Source organism: Zalophus californianus, chromosome 2, assembly GCF_009762305.2.
Source record: "Zalophus californianus isolate mZalCal1 chromosome 2, mZalCal1.pri.v2, whole genome shotgun sequence".
In the NCBI taxonomy this organism is placed as follows: Eukaryota; Metazoa; Chordata; class Mammalia; order Carnivora; family Otariidae; genus Zalophus; species Zalophus californianus.
The window spans coordinates 117,303,844-117,328,544 of NC_045596.1; the positions used below are offsets into that span (position 1 = coordinate 117,303,844).

Below are 24,701 nucleotides of genomic sequence, written 5' to 3' on the forward strand. Positions count from 1 at the left end.
TTGGGCATTTTGAACAGATTTTTAATCCAAATCTGCATCTTCTTTTTCCCTGTTCCCCGGGTCTTTTTTTCTCATCTTGTTGCTGGGGAACTGTTTTTCCCCCATTAGTCTTGTTTGATTTCCTCCCCTAAATCTCTCATTGACTTTTAGCATAGTGTCTAAACTCCTGAGACTTCACTAATAGTTTCTGATATTTGTTTTCTCTATGAAATACATGCTTATTTAATGCTGTCCATTGAACATAAATATAAAAAGGAAGAAATAAACTCTTCCCTCCCCCAAATTAAACATTTTGCCATATTTAAATAAATACAGGAGTGTGGTAGGTAGGAAGACGGTGCAAAATGACATCTTAATTATGGTTTTTTCCCCTAATTATGGGTAATGTGAGTATCTTTGGATACTGTTGATCTCAGTGCCCTCAGCACCAACATCTTGTTTGGCTTGTCTAAGAAGAGCATCACAGTAATATCTGAGGTACAGAAGTCATCATAGGGCCTTCTCAGTTGCCTTGTTTCTATCAGTTCAGATCCATAAGAGCTGTAAATCTTCCTGCAAATGAAGCTTATGCTTTTCAAATTTCTTGAAATTTATTTATTTATTTATTTTTAAAGATTTTATTTATTCATAAGAGACAGAGAGAGAGAGAGGCAGAGGGAGAAGCAGGCTCCCAAGGAGCAGGGACCCCAATGTGGGACTCGATCCCAGGACCCTGGGATCATGATCTGAGTCGAAGGCAGACGCTTAACCATCTCAGCCACCCAGGCGCCCAAATTTCTTGAAATATTTAAAGCAAACACACACACACACACACACACACACACACACACACACACACACACACACACACACACACACACACACACACACACACACACACACACACACACACACACACACACACACACACACACACACACCCTCACCCCCTCACCCTCTCAATCTTATACACTGAAGTTTCTTCCCAAAAATTGGTCCCTTTACCAGTAAAGTTTTATGTCTTAATTAAGGTCTGTTTTTCTTAGAAGGAGCATATTCTAACTAGAAAATGATTTGAAACTTTATCTTTTGAACATACATACCTTATTTATTGGGGGACTGGGCCCAGATTTGCAAAAATCGGTTCCAAGGTCATAGTTTTTGTATAGAACAAAAAACTATAAAGAGAGGAGCTTTCACATTTTTGATTGCCCTGTGATCTGTCTCCATCTCCCCATTTCCCCCTTTTTTCCTACTGCTTTTTTGTTGGTGTTGCTGTTCTCTATAGACAAGGCTGGAAATGGTGAGTGCTAATTCAGTTTCTTAGCTCCTTTGTCACCCTCTTGTACATTTAAATATAAGCAGATATCCAGTGTCATCCTGATTGGTTTGGTGATTCCAAAAAAAATAACTCGTTTGTATAACAAAAAAATTTATGGCTCAATAGTAACTTTATTGAGGAATAATTTATATAACATAACATTCACCCATTTTAAGTATACAATTCACTGAGTTTTGGTAAATTTGCTGTTATACAACCAACAGCATAATCCAATTTTAGAACATTTTTATTACCCCACAAGATCCCTCACGCCAGTTTACAGTTAATCCCTATTCCTATGGTTCCCTTATTTATTTTTTTTTTAAGATTTTACTTATTTACTTGAGAGGGAAAGAGAGCAAGCGAGAGAGAGCACAAGCATGGGGAGCAGCAGAGGGAGAAGGAGAAGCAGGTTCCCCACTGAGCAGGGAGACCGATGAGGGACTCGGTCGATCCCAGGACCCTGGGACTATGACCTGAACCAAAGGCAGATGCTTAACCGACTGAACCACCCAGGCGCCCCTGGTTCCCTTATTTTTAACCCCTACTGGAAAACATCAGGTGCCCCTGTGGCTTTGGTTAGGGACAATAAAAGCACACAGGGAATTTTAAAGTTAGAAATTTTGTATGGAGGGGCGCCTAGGTGGCTCAGTCAGTTAAGCCTCTGCCTTTAGCTCAGGTCATGATCCCAGGGGCCTGGAATCGAGCCCTGCGTCGGGTTCCCCGCTCGGTGAGGAGCCTGCTTCTCTCTCTCCCACTCCCCCTGTTTGTGTTCCCTCTCTCACTGTGTCTCTCTCTGTCAAATAAATAAATAAATCTTAAAAAATATTTTTTTAATGGAATTTCTGTCAATACTAGTGTTTTAGAACTCCAAGAGTCAAAAGGAAAACAGATGTGCTTTGTGGAAAAACTCTTTTCCATCCTTCCCTGCAAAGATTTCATAGTTTATGCCATGTAAGGCCCTGCCAGCTTCCTATAATTTTGATGTCATCTCCTGGAGTTTCTTGATGTCTCATCAACTTAGCCATTATAGTCGCAGGACTTTAGGCAGGTCTTTCTCTGAGACCAATTTACATTATAGACCAACAACCCAACTCTGAAGCAAGAAATTTTAGTACTTTTTACTTGAGCAGTTTGTTCCAGACCTAAATAATCATTTGCATAGGTGGTAATGAAAAGCAGTTTTGGGATGCCTGGGTGGCTCCATTGATTAAGCTCTGGTCTTGATCTCATGGTCATGAGTTCAAGCCCTGCATTGGGCTCCATGCCCAGTGTGGAACCCACTTAAAAAAAAAAAAAAAAAAGGCGATCTAAAGGACTTATATGAATGGTAAATAGCTAAAACATAATAGCCAAAAATACTAAAACAAAAATACAATAAAGTTTAGATAGATGTCTTATTTTTCATACTACCCAGATTATTAATCTCTAAATTTTTTATTGTACATCCCTATCAATGTGATGGGATTTGGGGTGGGGGAGAGCACAGATTCAATTTATACATGAATATGTAATTTCTATAGATGTACTATTGTTCCAGTGTATACACAAGCTAAATTTTGAATGAAATAAAGATTAAAAGTACTACTTAAAAATATTTACAAGATTACCATTCTCAGTTTGTCTTTTGGGAATGAGAAGCAAGTGGTATCCCTCTGCCCGGCAAGGGCTTATTCTTCACTTTTCCCACATATCCTGGTTAACAAATGTCTGTTTTATCATATCAAGAGATTAATCTGAGATCGTTCTTAAATTGGCCTTCTTATGAAGTGATATTTCAGTGTTGAAATGTCATGTGTTTTTTTTTTTTTTGCAAGATTTTATTTATTTATTTGATAGAGAAAGAGAGAGCACAGCAGAGGGAGAGGGAGAGGGAGAGGCAGGCTCCCCACTGAGCAGGGAGCCTGATGCGGGGCTCGATCCCAGGACCCTGGGATCATGACGTGAGCCGAAGGCAGACGCTTGACTGAATGAACCACCCAGGCACCCCGAAATGTCATGGTTCTTAACTGTTAATGTTTACTTTATTTATGACTAATGTTCTAAAATAGAATTTACTTTACTTTTTTTCATATTAAGTGATTATGATAGTCTAGCCACACTTTATGTAGTCACTATCTTCCCCTGCTCCATTTATCTGAAATAAGTCACTTATGGGGCGCTTGGGTGGCAGTCGGTTAAGCGTCTGCCTTTGGCTCAGGTCATGATCCCCGGGTCCTGGGATCAAATCCCATATAGGGCTCCCTGCTCAGTGGGGAGCCTGCTTCTCCCTCTCCCTCTGCTGCTCCCCCTGCTTGTGCTCTCTTGTGCTCTCTCTCTCTCTGTCAAATAAAAAAAAAATCTTAAGGGCGCCTGGGTGGCTTAGTCAGTTAAGCATCTGCCTTTGGCTCAGGTCATGATCTCAGGGTCCTGGGGTTGAGCCCCGCATCGGGCTCCCTGCTCAGTGGAGAGTCTGCTTCTCTCTCTCCCTCTGCTGTTCCCCCTGCTTGTGTGCTCTCTCTCTCTCTCCCTCTCTCTGTCAAGTAAATAAATAAAATTTAAAAATCTAAAAAAAAAAAATCTTAAGTCACTTCTATTTCTTCTTAAAAATTCTTTCAGGAGAGGAAATGAGATTCTGGTGGAAACAAAGTCTAATTTATTACATAATAGAGACCACTTGAAAACTATGTGATTTGAGCAAGTTTTTTAAGCTCTGTGGGCACCTGGCTAGCTTAGAGCATGCAACTCTTGATCTCAGGGTCATGAGTTCCAGTCCCACGCTGAACACAGAGATTACGTGAAAAAAAAAGTAAAAGCTCTCTGCACACTCCGTTTCCTCTTCGGTAAAATGGGTATAAGGTAGTACTGCATCATAGGATTGCTGTGAGAGTAAATATGCACATGAGCACATGGTGAGCACTATAATAGCATTTGTTAAATAATTAAATAAATATATTTGGTTGAATCCAAATACAGTGTAGGAGTGGTTTTAAATTCACGTTTTTTGGTTGTAAATATATCTATATACATATTTTTTATTAAGTACTGTTAACATTTTGAGGATTAATTTGGCTACTATCATGAGGATGTTAAAAAACAAAAATGATAAGCCTACTATTTAGAGTTCATTTTTTTTTTTTAACATTTTATTTATTTGAGAGAGAGAGAGAGCATGAGCCAACGCCGGGGGGAGGCTGTGGAGGAGCAGAGGGAGAGGGGCCAGCAGACTCCATGCTGAGCACAGAGCCCGATGTGGGGCTTGTCTCACAACCCTGAGATCATGACCTGAGCGAAAATTAAAAGTGAGACTCTTAACTAACTAAGCCACCCAGGCACCCCTCATATATTCTTTTTAAAAAGAGAAGGTGCTGATAGTTCATTGAGGAAGGCAGAAATAATTTTTAGATTTATAAATCAAGTAGCAAACAGCTTTCATGTATTTTATCCTTGTCAAATCTTTTCTCATTACTTTCATATTTGTGTTTCAGGGGTCTCTGAGGATAACTTTTTTTCCTATTCCCAAGGTATCTTTTGACAGTGCTGTGTCTCTTTCCATTTGAGGGATTTTATTGATATTTGAGACAAACAGTAAATATACTAAATATGTTATTGAAATTCCTGCTTATTTTCAACATACAAAAATATTTCTTTTAAGGTTTTCCATGTTTCTAGTAGTTTAATATAATTTCTGATTACTGTATCTTTCAAAAAATTTTTTTATTGAAATTCAGTTTAGTTAACATATAGTGTAAAATTGGTTTCAGGGGTAGAATTTAGTGACTCATCAGTTGCATCTAATACCCAGTGCTCATTACATCAAGTGCCCTCCTTAATAAACCCCATCACTCAATTATCCAGTCCCCCGACCCCCATCCCCTCCAGCAACCTTCAGTTTGTTTCTCATAGTTAAGAGTCTCTTATGGTTTACCCCCATCTCTGTTTTCAATTTACTTTATTTTTCCTTCCCTTCTCTTTTGTTCATCTGTTTTGTTTCTTAGATTCCACATTTGAGTGAAATCATACGGTATTTGTCTTTCTCTGACTGACTTATTTCGCTTAGCATAATACCTTCTAGTTCCATCCGTGTTGTTGCAAATGGCAAGATTTCATTTTTTTTTTTTGATATGCAAGTAATAGTCCACTGTGTATATATAACACATCTTCTTTATCCATTCATCTGTCGATGGACATCTGGACTCTTTCCATAGTTTGGTTATTGTGGATATTACCCATAAACATTGGGGTGCAGGTGCCCCTTCAGATCACTATTTTTGTATCATTTGGTTAACTACTTAGTAGTGCAATTGCTGGGTCGTAGGGTCTGATTATTGTATCTTAATGTGGAATTTAAAGGATGATTCTGCACTTTAAAATGAGATGCTTTGGTTGTGATTTCCCTACTGAGCACTATATTTATGTTTTATTTTTCTTTAACTGCAGGTTACCTTGTCTATGAATTTGACAAGTTTTGGTTTGAAGAAAAGCCAGAAAGCATTATGTATTTCAACATGTATAGAGAGAAGTTTCATGAAAAGATTAAAGGACTCTTACTGGATTGTAATGTATCACTTACTTTAAAAATATGAATCATCCGTAGTATCTTCTATTTCTACCACATTTTGCACACACAACAGAATTTATATGTTGTAATAGAAATCTGATCAATTACACTCGTTATATATAATTTCCTACAAAAATATTTCAGAAATTCTATTTAAGAAAGCTAGTGGACAATCAGTGTATGTTTACAGTCATTTATACACTGTTCTCCAAAGGTACCTTATCCTTCCAAAGATCCTTTCTGTAGAGGCCTGCGAACTATAGTTTGGAACTTGGGACTTAGCCCATTTGGTGTAAAAGTATAAATCAGGTATTTGTATTAAATTGGTTGATTAAAATGTGTAAAAATCAGTTTTCATTTTTATGTGTTGTAACTATCAAGTCAGTCTCTTTTCAGAGCTCCTTTCAGATTTTTTGTGCTTCAGTTTGGAAATGATTTTTATTTCCTTCGCTTTATTTTAGCCCTGGGTTAATTAACAGGAAGAGTAGTTCTTCATGGCTTTCTTTGCATCTCAGTCACATTCCTGATGTTGCTTCATTCGTAGCAAAAAGCATAGACTCGTCAGACAGGATAACCAATCGTGGCCTCTTCCTTTTTGGTTTCTCTGATTATTTAGCGTAATAGCTAATGAGAGAATGACAGTATTGGTGACTAGCTTTTTTGTTTTTAAATACCACACTTGGATATATCACAGTGGTATTTTAAAGCTTAAAGGCATTTTTTCATCTTCAGTATTTGCTTTTCAGTCCGTGGTAGGAAGGAAATGTGGTTAGTGCTCGGTGTGAAGGCCTTTTATGAGGCTTCTCTGCCAGTGAGCGTTTATGAAAAGAGATGTATTTGCTAAGAAAATCTTGACTGTATTCAAAGGACAGTGGCTATTTCCATAAAGCTGTCTTTGAACTGAAACAAAAGGAAAACCTAAAGCTTTTTAAAAATACCCGTTAAAACGTTGGTTTATTTTACTTACTGTTAACTGTTGCTTCTTTTTGCTTTGCCCCAAGAATGTTTCTAGAGAATGGTGTATGGACTTTATGGGTATTCTTTGAGTTAATGGTCTGTGGGATTCTAAAGTAGCCTGAGGATGATGACTGTGCATTGCATATAGCTTTATTCTCCTCAAATCTCAGGAGGGCGTCAAGTGCTGTCAAGGATTATAGAGTGATGAGATTCTAATGGGAATAATTTCTTCCTTATGTGTTTTAGAAATTTGTACTCCTAGCAAAACTAAAAGAGTTTAAAGATATGTCTAATTACTAAGTTCTTCTTAAATGGTACAGAAACCAGCCTGTGAGAGACATAATTTAAACATGATGAGAGTTAGTGCATCTTTTCACATGGTATATATCAAATGTTTAAGGATTGACTCCTGTGGTATAGCAAGACCTGAGACTTGCAGTATTTGTTCATGTCTGTTGACACACCTCTCTCTGCAAACTTGCCAAAGAGAAGAGTGATAAAAAATATCCAAGTGGAAAATAACAGATGCAGTGTTGTGTAGCACGTACATTGAGAACGCAGCATTAAAACTATTATTTTCTCAACAGGATAAAACTTTAAAAAATTGGGTTCATTTTATTAAAATCATGGTGGTTTGGCATCTCAGTATCACAGGAATTTTTAAAAATTGGTTTTGGTTTCCTGTAGGAGACTTTGCAACCTTGGGATTATCTTTTTTCTTTTTTTAATTTTTTTTAATGTTTTCAATGTTTTATTATCCAGCTCTAGAGTTCTAGGAGATGTAGCAAAATCCTGGTAAGGATCAGGTGCTAACCATTAAAGTTCATTTTATATATTGAATGTTTACTCTTACATGGAAAGCAATTCTGTTTAATTTCCATGCTCAAAATACTTACCTTTATATTTTAATCTTTCAACAGCTGAGGTCTTGAACTGATTTAAACCTTTGTCAATATACTTAATAAAGAATGATCCAATTATGAAAGGGGAAACTTTTTAAGTAAGTTTTCCCCTTCTAGGGAGGAAAAAAACTTTAATGTTTTAAGAATGTCATTAGAAAGTTTGGTCAATAATATGGTCTTTAAATGAACTCTGTTTATACAATATAGATATTGTCCTGTTTTTGCTTAAAATAATCAGTAACCATTTCAGAAATTCTGTAGTGAGGTGGTCTAAAAGCTACCAATAAAATCTAACTGTCTGATAGTCTGGAAGCCAAGCTAAGTGTCCCCGCTTGTAAATTAGAATGTAACATAGTGACATACATGAAAAGAAAAACATAATTGTGTCTACCTTCCTACTTTTCCTTGCTTTCAACCTATGTATGTTAGAATTTTATGTAGTCTTAAAATCCATATTTAGAATCTTACTGTTTCTATAATAATGAATGAAATACCAAAGTAGTGATAGAATTGAAGTAGCAGGAAAATTATGTTTGCTTTAGCATCAGAAAAGTGAATCGATGTTGAAATGAATTTTTGTGTGTGCCAGATCGAAGAGAGTGTGCCAGTGACAAGAATAGTGTAAACATAGAATTACACTGGTTGTAGTTCAAATACGTTCTGAAAGACAATCTTTAAGGAAATAGGAGAAATCAGGGGATATCAGTGTATCAGTGAACCTAGACCAGCCTCTCTTTGTATATATATATGGTGGTAGAGTTAGATATAAAATCAGTGTCTTACTGGCACCAGTTCAGAAAACAAGATCTTTTTCTTGAAAATGCCCATCCTGTTTTTTTTTCTATTTTAACAACTATTTGGATTTGTATGTGTTTCTCTATGTGAAAAATATACGTAGTCTTCGTTTTTATTCCAGTATTAATAATTGTTTATGTACTGTTTCTCCCCTTTGCATTCAGTGAAATTGAACTTGGTCAAAGATTTGCTCAAAGGAGCAGCATTATATGAATGAAAAGTGGAATGCTTGTTACCAGAGCAGGAAAGATTACACACTATCATGGCACGGAAGAGAAGAGGTTTGGCTTGGAGGGCAATAATGTTTATTATCCTCCTTGAATTAATGATTGGGGGCCAGCAGCTATTTTCTCAGGATAAATGGTCCACCCAGCTTCTCTACGAACAAGTCTGGGGAGGCTTACTTTCCATTTTCACATTTATGAACCTCTCCACACAAGCAGATTGTTAATGAAGATTGATGGACTTATTAAACATCTGAGCGAAATCATGAGTGAGCTTGTTTCGTTTTGTTTTGTTTTTTTCTGGCTTCAGCTTTTGACAAGAAAAAATTTAAATGTAGTTCAGCTAAGACCCAACTATTATAGGACAATTCTTTTTTCTTTTTTTTTTCTAATTATAGGGCAATTCTGTGTTTCTGTTAATGTATTCAAAAAATGAGCAGTGGCTTTCCCTGGGGGAAAAAGTGCTGGTTGGCAACTTAAAGAAATAGATTTTTGTCTACTTTGGATAAAACAATTAACTTCTTATGTAAAAGCAATAGTTGAAATGTGATGTCATTTTGTTCGGAATGTTGTGAGCAAATAAAAAATGTGTCAAAATTGTTATGTAAGCCTTTCTCCTAATCCTTCCGTCTCTTCCCTTCCTCCCCATCCCTTATTTAAGTCATTTGTATTCATGAAATAGTGTCTTTCTTATTTAATCCTTTATTCATGTTCCTATAGATGAATCAAAATACACAGAAAATTTTTATTTTTATGACTTTAACTCATCCACTAATTACCTATTTAAGATGTTATTGGGTAATAGCAGTTGGTTATGAGACCAGAAAAGAAGCTGCCACTCCCACCCCCCATTCTTACAAAGGATAGGAATAATTCATACTACACTGCAGTATGTTTTACTTAACTTTGCAATGAATCTTAGACACATTTTTATATTAATGCATAGCTTCCTTATTCGATTTACGTACAGCTGCAGAGCATTCCTGTGTGTGTGTGTGTATGTATCTTATTTTGAACTAAACAAAAATACTACATATGTCACTGGTTGGATACAGCAAAAACAGTACTTGTTAAAGTTAGTACTAATTATAGCTTTAAATGAATGTATTGAAAAAAGAATGGCTGAAAACTAAGACAAAGCAATCATCTCAGGGAGTTTGGCAAAGAACAAAATAAACCTAAAGAAAATAAAGAAGGAAATACTAAAGGCAAGAGCCCAGATACACGGAATAGAAATGCATACCATAGAATCAACAAAAGTAAAAAGCTGTTGCTTGAAAAGACTAGTAATACTGATAAACCTTGGTGAGATAAATTAAGAATAAGGAAGAAAGCAAACAATGATATCAAGAATTAAATATGAAACATCACTACAGATCCTGCAAACACTGAAAAGAAAATATATTAAGGATAACCTCAAAAATTTGAAAATTTAGATGAAATATAAACATTTCTAGAAAAATATGCTTACCGAAACAAAACTGTACAAGAAGAAATAGGGAAGCAAAAAGTCCTAGCATTGTTATGTGGATTCAGCAATTTAAAATCTTTCCATTAAAAAACCTACAGTTCTGTGTGGCTTGCACTGACGAGTTAACACATTTAAGAATAAAATAATGACAGTTTTCACAATCTCTTCTACATAAAAGGTGGACACCATGTAATTCATGAAACTCATAATTTTGATGACTCAAGTCCAACCAAAACAATGAAAAAGAATAATTATGTGCTAGTGTCATTTTAGATTCTGTAATGCTAAATAGAAGCATACTGAAATCCAGAAATAAATATATTAAATCAATAATGAACTACATATAGATATGCTGTTTTAATGTGTGATCAGTTATAACTCAGTTGGGTTAATTCCCAGAATAATAATAATGAAATTTACCACATTAGCATTTGAAAATCACATAATCTTAAAAGTTGCCGAAAAAGCATTTGATAAAAATTCAACATCCATTCATGTTAAAAACTTAGCAAATGAGAAATAGAAAGGGGTTACCTTAATTTTACAAAATGTATCTATAAAACAATAGCAAATATATTTAATGGTAGAACATCACATCGGGATGAGAATTAAGAAAGGATGTCACCACATGTATCCGTCCGTTTTTGCCACAGTAACAACGTATAACAACCAATCACGCAAAAATCTTAGTGGCATACAAAAAAAGGCATTCCCTCCTCACACGTGGGTAGGCTAACCAGGCAGCTTTGCTAATCTCCACTGGATTCAGCTGGCCTTACATACAGGTCATGGGTTCGGTTCCTGTCAGCTCCATGTGATTACTCATCTGGGACCAATGGGCTACCTGAGGCATGCTCTTTAATGGTGCAGCAGAAACACAAGAACAAGCCCAATGGCTCACAGGGATTTCAAGCCTTTGCTCACTCACATTCCCTGGGTCGTATAGCAAGTCACATGGTCAAGTCCAACTTCAATGGAACAGGGAAATGTACTCTATTAGAAAGGGCTAAGGAGTGAACATTTGATGAATAATCCAAATTGTCACAGTACATCTATTCAAAATTGTGCTAGAGTCCTACCTAGTACAATAAAACAAGTGGATGGAAAGAAAGAAAAGTTATTATTCATAAATGATATAAATGTGTACATAGAAAATCCAAGAGAATTGATCCAATATCAAGGGTAGAGGAGGAATTTTTGATCATTTATCAAGGGTGAGGGATTCTGGCTAAACCTATTTAGCCCGATTCTTGTTAAATTGTGCCCTTGTAGACATGCCTAAGAAGGATTTAGTAGAAAAAGGCAGCTCAGAGAAGCCTGACTGTAAGGTTTGATCAAGGGGGAGCATCTTGTCACTACTGCCTACTGCCTGACAGCAAAGAAACGAACTTCTATGTTTTCTTCCGTATTCTTGACAGAAACATGCTACTCTAAGGTTGTGGTTTGTTGTAGTTTGGATTCCCCCAGAATCAGACCTTAAGATAAGGATTTGTCATTCATTTGGGAGGTGATTCCAGGAAACACTGGTAAGGGAGTGAGGGAATTGAAGTCATCCCATAAAGGGTTTTGTATTAAACAAAATTATACTGTGTAGCAGGATTTTGAGTCCCTGGGTGAGGGTCAGGGGACTAAAGTATTTATATAAAAACTCCCATCAGTTATTGGGCAAGGGCCGCTCTCCCAGGGGTGTGTTGTTTTCCCTGTTTGTCTATCGTGCCATGCGCAGACGCACAAAGATGGCTCTGACGGCCGGAAGACCCTGTAGAGATACTGACGTGACAACAGGAAGTCAGGCCCGCATGCGCCAGAGTGGTGAGCTCAAAGTGATAGATGAGGGATATTGCAGATATCTGCTACAAGACCATTTTACAGGTAACAGCAGGGGAAATAAGCACCAGGGGAACCTCATAAAGTCAAGGGGGAAAAAACACAACAGTAGATAGAATGTGGAGCTGATGGAAACAGAATGCTGCCTGATAGCCTGTGGGATTCCTGGCCCTTCCGCCATTCTTTGTTTTTGGCTTAAAACAAGCCTGGGCTTTGTCTTATACCTCTTTTTTTAATCTCTTGTTTATTCTTTCCCTATTTCTTCTGCACTCGGTTTGTAACACGAGAAAAAGGTTACTGCAGGTGTTAATGATGAATTTAGCTTGGCTGGAAAGATGCCATGAGGATCGGTTTCTATCTCCCTAAGAATCTCAGACTGTTCTTCTAACCGAAGGTTACCTTCTGGCTCAAAAATTCTGGGATTCTGGAATAGATATCACAATTCTAATAACAATATGCCCAAATGATTATAGTGTCTTAGAAGTTGTTACAAGTGCCATAAAATATAGACTCCCAAAATTAAAAATCTGTACCAATTACATTTAAAGTATGTTTATGCCTATTGATTTCTAAAGACCTTCACTTGCTATTGGGCAGTTTTGTAATCTAGGTGAACTGCAAGTTTTACACTCAGAGATAGATCCAAAATGGCAAACTTTCAAAGGTATTAGCAGTACTTTATTGGATATATTAACTGACAACTGGGTTAATACATTAAAGGGAAATAGCAGCATTTTCCTTGATAACTGTTCATGTTTAAGTATTTATAAACATAAAATGCACCACTCAGTTTTCCTCTCCTGTCAACTTGAGTTATAATTAAAACATGTTAAATTTCTTCATGTTCAGTCGTAAGACTCCCTCCCTCTCAAAACAGCCAATCAAATGCAGTCACTTATTTGCACATTGCATGCACCAGGGTTCATACTGAGCATTTTGCTTTCCCCTTCCAAAAACATGGAGAATAAAAGTCACAATAAATAAATATTAACTTTTCTTTAAAAAGTCCAAAACTCTCTATCAGAATTCCTTTATCTGCTTAGGGTGAAATAAAGGAAATAGGTGTATTGTTTTCGTTTTTGAGTTATCCGGTCAGCAAAGATTCCCACTGGTATGTCACCACCTTTTCCTGAAGATGATTATGTGGCACAGTTCACAGTCTGCCCTGACTTCATCAGTTCTCGTTTCAGCTGTTCGAAGCACACAAACATAATGACGTTCCAGGATCCGAGTCGCAAGAAGGAAGGTACAAATCTAGAAAAGGGCATGTCACCATTCTCTTGAGTTTGTTAGCTTTTTTTTTTTGTCAGAGAGAAAGAGAGAGAGAGAGCACGCGCACAAGAAGAGGTTGTGGCAGGCAGAGGGGGAAGCAGGCTCCCCACTGAGCAAGGAAGCCGATGCGGGACTCGATCCCAGCGCCCTGGCATCATGACCTGAGCCGAAGGCAGACGCCTGACAGACTGAGCCGCTCAGGCATCCCTAGTTTGTTAGAATTCTTAAAGCTATTATCACACAGACAGCTTCTGCTTCTCATCGCACTCTCTTGTCACGTAAATTTAGGCACTTAAAAAAGTACCTATTCCTCACCTTGCCAGCGATGCCCAAGATAATGTTTCATCTAGCTGTCTAATAGTGCTTCAGAACAACAAAAACCCAGACGATCACGTCTATCCAAATACACAAACGGCCTTCATTCCCACCGCACCAAAGCACGTGTCCTTTCTGAAAGGGCATTTCCCAATAACTCTCCTTTTTTGAGGAGCGGGGAAATTTTTGCTTTCTTTCGCTCTTCCTGAATGGGAGGTAGGCAACTGTTGAAAGAGGAGGCAGAGAGGGCCCCTGGGTGGCTCAGTTGGTTGGGCGACTGCCTTCGGCTCAGGTCATGATCCTGGAGTCCCGGGATCGAGTCCTGCATCGGGCTCCCTGCTCAGGGGAGAGTCTGCTTCTCCCTCTGACCTCCCCTCTCTCATGCTTGCTCTCTCTCAAATAAATAAAATCTTTTAAAAAAAGGAAAGAAAGAGGAGGAGGAGAAAGCAAAGAAAAAGCGATGAGTAAGTGGACCATTTTCCAAAGTGAAGAAATTAGTGTTGTCCGGATCTTGGCAGTTCTCAGCCTTAGAAGAGTGTCTAGGAGCTAAGGGCATTTTTTTTTGGGGGGGGGGGTTGGATGGTTTGTTTTTGTTTTGTTTGTTATGCTGTCAAACTGTGCAGACCAAATGATTGATTTTGAATGCCTGTTTGCAGCAATGAGACATTCTGGAGAAAAAGATGTCATCAGTTAAATCTGCCTTGGATAGATTTTTTAAAAGAGATCTGGCCTATAAAATTCATGCCCCGAAGGTTTTTGGGTTTTTTTTTGGGGGGGGGTTATGTTTTGTTTTGTTTTTGTTGTTGCTGTTTTTAAGGTCTCAACACATTTCTCCTGACTCCTGGGTGTATGTGTGTGTGTGTGTGTGTGTGTGTGTGTGTGTGTGTGTGTGTATTTTAATTGTGGTACAATGTTCATCAGTTTACCATTTTAACCATTTTAAGTGTATAATTCAGTAGCATAAAGTACATTCACGTTGTGAGCAACCGTCACCACTACCCATCTCCAGAACCTTTTGGTCATCCCTAACTGGAAACTGTACCTATTAAACAATAATTCCTGGGCGCCTGGGTGGCTCAGTCAGTTAAGCATCTGCCTTTGGCTCAGGTCATGATCTTGGTGTTCTGGGATCAAGCCCGGTGTCAGGCTTCCTGCTCAGCATGGAGAGTTGGCTTCCCCCTCTCTGTCTGCCCTTCCCCCCACCCCCCACTCGTGCTCTTGCACTCTCTCTAATAAATGAATAAAATCTAAAAAAAAATCAAACCAATAATTCCCTACGCCCCCACCTCCCCTCAGCCTCTGGTAATCACCATTCTACCTCTGTCTCTATGAATCTGACTACTCTAGATACCTCACATAAGTGAAATCATACAATATTTGTCCTGTGTCTGGCCCATTTGATTCAGCATAACGTTTTCAGTGTTCATCCTTGTTGCAGGATATATCCCCAAAAGGTTTCAAGTTTGAAAAAAATAAAAATATTGTTAAATGGTTAATGGTTAATAACTGAGATATCCATTCTAAATTAATTTTATAATATATTTCATTTGTATTAATGTATCATTAGTGCTGATTATGGTGAATTGAAAACCCTGTGTATATGTGTATGGTGCATTTATGCTTATTTTATAGTCTCAGGCATTGCCTTACAATTATAAATGGTTACAGAAGTTGCTATATTATCACTAGTTTAACTATATTATTTATAGTTACTATATCACTAGTTTAACTATATTATAACTAGTTTAATTTTATGGATACATACATTAGTTCATACTGTATTTTCTTAGGAAGGTAGTATCCAATGTAATACTGCTTAATGGGAAATGGGAAATGGGAAACTACACAATACTAGTTTCAAGGTGAGTGTAATATTTATCCAAACCACATCATTTTCTGCCTGACTTTTCTAGGTCAGTGGCAATGATTTTTCTCTAGTTTTACTTTAATACAGTCAAAAAAATCTGAGTCCATCAAGTTAAAATAGTGAAAATTCCAGCAATCACACTACTGGATATTTACCCAAAGAATACAAGAACACTAATTCAAAAGGATACATGCACCCCTATGTTTATAGCAGCATTATTTACAATAGCCAAGATATGGAAGCAGCCCAAGTGTCCACTGACTGATGAAGACACACACACACACACACACACACACACACACACACACACACACACACACAGGAATATTATTTAGCCATAAAAAAGAATGAAATCTTGCCATTTGCAATGACGCAGATGGAGCTAGAGAGTATGATGCTAAATGAAGTAAGTCAGTCAGAGAAGACAAATACTGTATAATTTGACTAATATGTGGAATTTAAAAAACAAGCAAAGGGAAATAAGAGAGAGAGACAAATCAAGAAACAGACTCTTAACTATAGAGAATAAACTGATGGTTACCAGAGGGGAGGGGGGGAGGGGAATGGGTTAAATGGTTGATGCGGATTGGGGAGTACACTTGTTGTGATGAGCACTGGGTGATGTATGGAAGTGTTGACTCACTATATTGTACACCTGAAACTAATATAGCACTAACGAATTAAAATAAAAACTTAAAATTAAAAAATTATTTTAATAGTGAAAATCACCTCTTGTTTTCTTCTAGCCCTTTATTATGCTTTCCCTCCACTTTATAGTTCTCTAGCCCTGATCAGGCAAAGTCCTGTCCACATTCCCAATAGATTGGGACCAAGGGAAAGGTCACTGAATTTAAGTGAGCCTCTGATCAAGGCTGAGAAAATCTTAATATCACAGTTTTCCATTTTCTGGCCCAGTGGAATTAGCGAATTGGAGATAGTTATGGCAAGGAAAAATAGACACTAAGCATACGGCATAGACTAAGGCTGGTCAATTATTTATTTGACAGAGAGAAACACCGTGAGAAAGGGAACACAAACAGGGGGGGAGTGGGAGAGGGAGAAGCAGGCTTCCCGCAGAGCAGGGAGCCCGATGCGGGGCTTGATCCAGGGCCCCGGGACCATGACCCAAGCCGAAGGCAGACGCTTAAAGACTGAGCCCCCCAGGCGCCCCTAAGGCTGGTCAACTATTTAGACAAGAAAGCATCCCAAAGCATACAGATGGCCTGAACACAGCACTATAGACAGAGAAGACCATATCCTACCCTTTGAAAAAAGCCAACGGTCCTTCCTTAGTGAGCATTGTCATGGCACAGTTGGGCACACTCGTGTACTGTCCTGGTGGAGAATTAACAAATCGGGTTTTTACCACATCCACTGGTGAGGACAGGACTGTTGTGCAAAATCCAGCGATAAGAGCTGACACAAAGTGGCAGGGTAAGTCGTCTAAAATGGATCAATGAAACAAGTCAGCAACAGACTTTTGGAAGAAGCTTCTAGTTTTTAGTTATCTATCAGATCCTTGGAAACCTGATGATATCAGGAGACCAATGTGGATGCCTTTGTATAAATAAATAAAATATAATAAGGAAGGTTTTACTTACCCTTACCAAAAAAGATGACAAAGAGTACATGGCACAGTGATGTGATTTAGAAAAATAACCTGTCAGTCTGCTCTGTGCCCTTAGGGTATGGCATAATGCCTGAGACACAGGCATCTAATACTTTTTCATTGAATTAAAGTCATTGTCCAGGGAGAATTTCAATATCTCTAGAACCTGTTAGACTATCTTAGGAACCTAGCCAGCAGTACTACTTTTTGGATGAAAACACTGATGAGCTCCTTACATAACCAGTTCATTTGGATATAATGTGGGACGGACTCACCTCCTGAGTTATGCTATATAAAGAATAAGAGGCTAACCAAAGTCCCATATATTATAATTAAGTGAGAACAACGCTGATGTAAGAATATAATTACACTTTCTCTTTGTTGCAGAAAAAAATTGGTTGCAGCAAAACTTCTAAAAGTTAGCGTCTTGGGGTTTTGGTTTGTTTTTTGTTTTGGTTTGTTTTGTTTGCTTAAAAGTTCTATCTAGTGTTCAAAATTACTTAATTTTTTTAATTGTTACGATTAAGGGATTCAGTACAATGTAGATAGAGAACCTCCAGGATGAAATTGTAAATGTGCAGACTCACAGGTTACATAGCTAGGAGGAAGTTACCTGCTAGGAGCTTCTTTTTCACAAGGGCCTCCTTCATTAGGTCGTATGTAACTAGCTCTGTACAATTGATGATGACATTTCTTGTCAGATTGGGAGTAGTCCCTAGAAAAAAGAAAATGTATAATAGCTCCATTATATGATAAGGTGCTAACGGATATATGTGTTTTAATAATTATCAAATTCACCTTGAAGTCATTTACCTTTCCAAAGGCCTGTCAGGCCTTCCGTTGTCGCTATGATTCTGTAAGCATTGTAAGTCCCAGTGTAGCGAGGTTTGAGACCATGCAGATGGCTCTGTGCTTGAAGTCTGACCTTCACGACCTCTGTGGGTTGCCCGATGAACACTGCCACTCCTCCAGTTGTCAGACCAGCTGCGATCTTGCTTCCTAAACTAGCTGTTGCTATCCAGAGAGAAAAGATATTTATCAAGCAAAAATGAAAAACAAACAAAAACAAAAAACAAGACCCAGAGTGCAACTCTATGTCTTTTTTAATTTTAGTGGTTAGTATTACTGTATCTTTATATCTTTTCTATTTCCCTAATGCTTGTGCATGTGATGATCATGTACTGAGTATGTACTAAATCACTTTAGGGCTAGAAACTTCAAAGTTGATTAGAATTAAAAAAATAAATAAATAAAGACTTTCAAGGACAAAGGAAACACAATGCCTACTTAAACAGTGCTTAGTTCTTTCCTATAGCTAGCTCTCTTTTTCAGTTTTTTCCAACTGGGAGCAGGTACCGGTCACCAATGATGCTCAGCCTTCCTCTTATGGATGGTAATGTTAATTATTGGACCTAGGGGTCTTAGGAAAATCCCAAGTGGACAAACTGCCCCCAGATGGGATGTTGAGTGGTATTAGGCTACAACAGATTACAAAGGGAACAAAAATAGAAAGAAGTGAAGAAAGTGATTTTTTTTGAAAACTTGAAAAATGAGCTTAGATTTCTCAAGACAGATATTATTTAATAAACTATACATAGTCTTGGAGCCTCCCTCCCCCAGGCTCATTTCTATCACTGAAGTATGGACCAAGAACATTTACTCATCAAGGACTTTCTCAGTCTGTCTGTTTCCCAATCTGTAAAATAGAGATAACAATATCTATTTCATAGAGTTATTGTGTGAGTTAAAATAATATCAATATAGCATATAACATACTGTCCTGCATATAGAAAGTACATAAGTTCTTTTCATAACCATATGATTGTCCTCTTTTCTCCTCATGCTTGTCCAGGAGCTGAGCGTACAATAGATAACCATGTTTTAATTGGCAAGATCGTATGATTACAATTCCCTTCACTTTGGGCCCACATTTATAATCTTATTTTGATGCACTCATCCTGTCCTCCAGTCTGTTTCTCATTTCCCCGTCAAGCTCTTTGAGGGAGAGGCAACATTTTCTGTCTTCACTTCTCATGGCTCTCCTCATAGTTGCTCCTCAAGCCTCCACAACCCAGCTTCCATCTCCACTACTCCCCTTTGATGTTTTGGCGAAGGAGACCCATGGGTTCCTGCTGTTAGGCACATGCATCACGTTTTGTCCTTTCCACACCAGATCTCTCTGCTCTGTTTGACCCAACTGATGGTTCCTCCTGTAACTCCCTGGAGTCTAGCCCAGACATTTCTCCTAAGCTCATGTGTTGACTGGATGTTACTTGTTGACACATCTTCAAATGAATGTCTTACCTTCCCCCTCAGACAGTTTCCATATCCCTCCTTCTGTGAATGGTACCTTTAGCCAGAACCTCAGAGGCCATCCTCCATCCCAGCCTTTCCCTTACGCCAGCTGCCTACCAAGTTCGGTCAGCTACACTTCCTGAATCTTTCCGATCTCTCTTCTCCTTCCCTACCGCCATTGTTGTAGCCTACCCTGATCGTTTCTTACTTTCTAACTTACCCCCTTCTCGCCCTTTTTCTATACATCCCCTAGATACTGCTGCCAAAGTGATCTTTCAAAAATATAAATGGTTTAGGCCACTTTCCTGCTTAACATTTTTCAATGACTTCCCATCACTGTAAGGACAAAATCTAAACTTCTTAGCATGGTCTGCAAGGTCCTTTGTGATCTGGCTCCTTCCTGCCTTGGCTTCACCTCTCCCTCCTAGTCCTCCCTCCCTGCCCTGTGTGTTCTTGCCACTCCTCTCTGAGCCTTTGTACATGACCTTCACTCTACTTGGAAGGCCTTTCCTCACCACTTCACCTTACTACGCCTATTGGTCTTTCAAGATTTGATTCAGACATCAGTTCTTCAGGAAAATCTTGCCCGACCATGCCCCCAAGGCTAGGTAAAATATTCCTCTTCCATGTGCCCAACATCCTGCCATTACTTCTAACAGAGCACGTGTCACAGTACATACTCATCTGTTGACCTATTCACAGCTCATAGCTCTTGCCTAGACAGATATCTATAATCTACGCATCCAACAGTTTCTGGCACATGGCAGCTCAATAAAGCTAATAAAATGCATGGAATAGGCATAACATAGAATACTGCCAAAATATGTCCGATTAATTTAGTATCTAAAGTACTCAACAATTGGGTAGAACAGTCAACTGTGAAGGAAACTACCAGAATGGACAGCTTTATGTCTTTTGTGATTCTTCTCTTGCTACATCGACAAATAGGACAATGCAGTATGGATCTCAAAGCATCTAGACTTTACTTTGAAACTGTATAGAATAAACTCATTATATGTTTGTATAACTAACATTTATAACTTGTCCCATAAAGTAATGTAATCCTAAGGTCACTTTTTTTTTTTAAAGAGAAACAGACTGCCACATGCAGCACCTCATTTGGATGTGTCTGGAGTCCTGGAAGCCTGACTACCCTACATTCTCCTACAAATGGACTTGAGAGCTTGTTTGGGAGTTCTAGCAGGGGAGTGCAGCTACTCCTATACCATTGACCAAAGAATGGTCCTCCTCTATTGGGGAAGGTCATCCTCTTTGACCGTTTGCAGAACTTTGAGTTAAACATTTTTCTGCAGCCCATCCATCTTCTCCAGATGGATATCCAAATTAGGCCCAAAACTTCCATGACTGACCAGGTGATTTTTATAAGTATAAATGTGCATCTGAAAAATTGATTTTGCACATTTCCTTTTCTTTCTATGAACAGTGAGTACCAAGCTAATATTGGATGTCTGCTTGCCAATTTGTTATGAAGACCGCTACCTTGCACGTAACACTGCTTGAAGAGAGCTGGGCCCAGGGCATGTCTGGGCCAGCTATCTGCCCCTCCCAGGAATGCTCATTGCTTACTTTGTTTCCCTGTGCTGAAGAACTCCTGGACGGTGTCATAGAGGCCGATCCTAAGAGAGGCAAAGCTTATTTGTCTCTGGAGACCAGCAGGCAGCCCACTATAGAGTTTCATTGGCCCTTCAGTTTTTGCCAGAGTGGTGACTGTACCCAGGACACCTTTATACCTAATGGCTCTAGAGGTCTGGCATTCACCTTGGATCTGGAAATGAGAAAGGTGCAGGTCAGAGGGACGTAAAAATTGAGTAAGGAGTTCCTACCTGGTGAAGAAAAAACAAAGACTGGCAACAGGCTGTCTGTTCTCCGTGGAGAAACCTTAAGCCAAGATTTTTCCCACTGTTTTCCTATTTTCAGTTCGTTTTACCTTCTCAGCAACATCTCCTCTGTATCTCTGTATCTCTCTAGCTATATATATGAAGAGAGATTAGCTACCTTGCGAATTTTGAACATTCCCACCCTCCCTGTATAAATCCTCCAGAACCCCTAAGCAGCAGATGGGAAGGTGCCCCTGCCAAATTAAGGAAGTGAAAGAACCTGACTTGTAAACTTAGCTCTTAGAACATTTAGTGCACCCTAACTTTGGGGGGCTTTCGCAGTAGTCATGGTCAACGTATCTTCCGTGGCTTCTAGTGGTTCTTCCGTTAATCTCAGAGAAGTTCCAGTTTCCCACCCCCATGCATCCAGTTCTGTGACAAGCCCACACCGTTAAGGTGGCCACCCGCCCTACCTGAGGAGTGGGTTAAACCAAAGCCGTTATCAAACGGGCGCACAGAATAGGTGTCCCCTCTCTGCCCTGAGACACCTCCCCATCCTCATCTCGCTCGCTACCTGGAGCCGGACTTTGGCCGTGTCCAGCGGGAAGGTGATCACATCCGCCACACAGGCCGCCACGCCAGCTGAGAAGATCTTGACCGGCATCGTCGGGGGCACGTCCGAGGCTGTCGGCCCCACCATCTTCGCTCAAAGAGCGGAGCGACGAGCGGGCGCAAGGACTGAAGGACTCGGCGGGCGTCCACAGGGCGGAATTTCTCCCTGCCTTTCCGCTCCTGTCCCGTGGGGACAGCAAACCGGCTCCCTGACTTCGCGGGAGGCGGTGCGCCGGCAGTGGCTGCAGGCGGAGCACAGCAGAGGGTCCGAGCCGGGCCGCGTCTCCCGCCTTCGCGCCCTAGTGCCAGGAGGACCCAGGGCGCGCAGGCTGGCGGCGCCTGTGCGTCCTGCCCGCGCCGGGTGACTTATATAGCCCGCCGCTCCCGGGCTAGCCAGCTCTCGGCGGAGCCGGGCGTGGGAGCTGGCGGGGGCGTGCCCTGGGGCGCCCGGTCCCTCCCACCCGCGGCCTCGCTGCGCGCCTGGGGAGCGGCTCCCCGCGCACCTGGCGGTCTACGCCCCGCGTGTCCCAGGAGGGCGCACCACGGCAGCCCCCCCCACCCCCACCCCCACCCCCACCCCCACCCCCACCCCCACCCCCACCCCCACCCCCACCCCCACCCCCACCCCCACCCCCACCCCCACCCCCACCCCCACCCCCACCCCGCGCCTGGCTGCGTGCCCTCGGCTGGGGCAGGGAGCGCGGGGCTGGGCGGGGGTGGGGTGGGGGGGTGGCTTCCTAAACAAGCGCGATCTCGGGGACCCTGGTAAAAGGTCCTGCCGAGCTGGAGCTCTTCCAAGCGAGAATGGGGCGCCCCTTTTATTCCTCTGACTCCCCAGGAACCTTGCAGGCATCTTCTCAGCTTCCTTTCCTCTCCCATTAACTTCTCATCCTCCTTTCTTTTTTCCAACTGCCAAATCCAGACCTGGAAAATTCCCCGGGCAGAAACCAAGAACACTCAGAACTTTTAAAAGAAATAAGGTGTTTCTTTTAAACACTTTTTTTTTAATTGGATGTCCGATGAGATCATTGACATACTAGAAAGCAAAGAGTAAATTACTAAAGTGCTCTATAAAGTGAGATATAACTTGCTCCTTTTAATTTCTTAGGAGAGTGCAGTGGAAGGGACATTGGCAGGTCCCTTGGCTGAAGGTGCAGCTCTGCTGCTTCCCTTCCCTGGGTAAGTCATCTTTACTGCCACTTTTTGCTTCCTTCGGAGTAAAATGTGTGTCCAGAGACATCCCCAGGTGTGAAATCTGCTGCTAATTTACCTATAGGGATACATTAAATATTGCAAAGTGTGTTTGTTGTGGAAGGAGGAGCTTTTCCTACTTCTGTCCTTGTGCAAAGATTTATTGTGAGCGTTCATTTATTCTCTTGGTTCAAGAGCAGGGGAAAATGAGGTACAAACCCCCTAGAGAATAATCCCCAAATACTCTGTGAGAACAGGTTGTGTGTATTGTGCAACTGTTCAAGAAGCCATTCCTAGGCGACTTCCAAGGGAGGCATGCTTGAGGGATGTCGAGGAAGTCAAAACCCCAAAGGTAGGATGTGCTCTGGAGAAACAGAGAGAAGACAGTGGGTTTCCTCCTCTGCAAACACCTGTTGAAATAAAGAGCAATTGAGGCAAGTAAGTGGCACGTGTGAAGGCAGAGATTTGGGGAAAGCAGGGCGAATATATGGGAATGTGTTCTGTTGGCCTGTCTGAGACACTGGATGATGGGGAAGGAGAGAGCCAGGGTAAGCAGTTGGTAAAAGAGACTATAGAAGCCCAACGAGGCCAGCTTGAGGGATGACCTTGAAAGTCTGCTCCAAATGTGGATTCATGTTATCAACTCACGCATGGACAGTACTTTAAAGATTGTAAAGTGCTCTCACATAAATGTCATATTTAATATAGTAGACGGTACAGCCTTATGAATGATTGGATATAGAGTCAAAGATTTTTTAGAGATAACTGAGTTTAAGAACATGGGTAGTAGGCTCGGTGATGGTGACAGCTGATTGTCGTGAGATGGTAAAGAGAGGTGATTTTAGGGGCACAAAGTTGAAATCAGCTTTTAGAGTCTTGGAATTATTTGAAGAGAAGGGTGTTTATCATAGGTAAAAAGCTACCATAGGAAACCACATATAACATGCTAAAAGAGCAAGAAATCAGAGCTGGGAGGTATTTGGGAGTCAGCAATACAGATGTGATGAAAGAGGGTACACTTTATTTTTATTTATTTTTTAAGAGGGTACACTTTAAACGGGACTAAGAACAATAGGACTAGGAAAAGGGTCATGGGCCAAGATGTAGGGGTACCCAGACTTATGGGCTGGGAAGAATGGCCTTGTCAAAGGTAAAATTATAGTGTATATCCAGGCATGGAACCATAGTATTTGAGAATATAATTTAAGGAAGGGTGGGGTCTTGACTAGCATGAAGTTTAGGAGAAATGTCAAAAGAGGACAAAAATGAAGAAAAACCTGTAGGGTTTGGTTCTAAGACTATTGGTCATCTTAGGGAGTGCACTGTGGTGGAGTCATTAGGTTGAGGCTGATGGCTAAGCAGAGATTGAGAATGTTGGGTATAGTGTGAGTAGATGTAAAGGGGGTGGGGGCATTTTTCCTGACTAACTCTAGAGAACAGCTGCTATCAACTGGTTAGTCCCCAACCCACAACCTAATCCTAACCTGAATCGTTCACAGTGTTCCATCTATAGTGGTTTTAAAGCATAATCACAAATTCCTCCCATTAAAAGGTGAGGGTCCATGTCCCTTCCCCTTGCGTCTGGGCAGGCCTGTGAATGCTTTGACCAACAGAATAAGACAGAACTGATGCTCTGTAGTTTCCGAGGCTATATCATAAAAGTCCTTTCAGCTTCTTAGTCACTTG

The 24,701-nt window shown here is 40.2% G+C and overlaps 2 protein-coding genes across 6 annotated transcripts in view; one reads left to right on the forward strand and one right to left on the reverse strand.

The window, feature by feature from the left end:
- The window catches only part of ELMOD2 (ELMO domain containing 2), a 31,068-nt gene extending 21,765 nt beyond the window's left edge, over positions 1–9,303 (forward strand). For 2 of the 4 annotated variants that reach the window (XM_027600424.1, XM_027600426.1), the window contains exons 9-10: positions 5,720–5,836; positions 8,659–9,303. In XM_027600424.1, coding sequence (XP_027456225.1) covers positions 5,720–5,836; positions 8,659–8,711 — 170 coding nt within the window. In that variant the 3' untranslated portion in view covers positions 8,712–9,303. Of the gene's footprint in view, positions 1–5,719 lie in introns of all 4 variants that reach the window. The other 2 variants (XM_027600428.1, XM_027600427.1) reach the window with 2 other exon arrangements.
- A 3,375-nt stretch (positions 9,304–12,678) lies between these two features.
- Positions 12,679–22,157, reverse strand: UCP1 (uncoupling protein 1). 2 transcript variants are annotated; one of them, XM_027599333.2, is made up of 6 exons: positions 21,787–22,157; positions 20,962–21,160; positions 17,893–18,093; positions 17,693–17,794; positions 16,733–16,913; positions 12,679–13,270 (listed from the first exon to the last, which is right to left on the reverse strand). In XM_027599333.2, the coding sequence occupies exons 1-6, from the start codon at positions 21,910–21,912 to the stop codon at positions 13,156–13,158; spliced, it is 924 nt and encodes a 307-aa protein (XP_027455134.1). In that variant the 5' UTR covers positions 21,913–22,157; the 3' UTR covers positions 12,679–13,155. The 2 variants fall into 2 exon arrangements, with proteins under 2 accessions (XP_027455134.1, XP_027455135.1); XM_027599334.2 differs by lacking the exon at positions 16,733–16,913.
- Positions 22,158–24,701: the final 2,544 nt, after the last annotated feature.

Excerpts from the sequence above, each read along its gene's own strand:
- UCP1 (XM_027599333.2), bottom strand. The coding sequence starts at position 21,912 with ATGGTGGGGCCGACAGCCTCGGACGTGCCCCCGACGATGCCGGTCAAG. Across the intron at positions 21,161-21,786 it reads CGGCCAAAGTCCGGCTCCAG|ATCCAAGGTGAATGCCAGAC; the intron begins GTAGCGAGCGAG and ends TCTCATTTCCAG. Across the intron at positions 17,795-17,892 it reads CCTGACAGGCCTTTGGAAAG|GGACTACTCCCAATCTGACA; the intron begins GTAAATGACTTC and ends TCTTTTTTCTAG.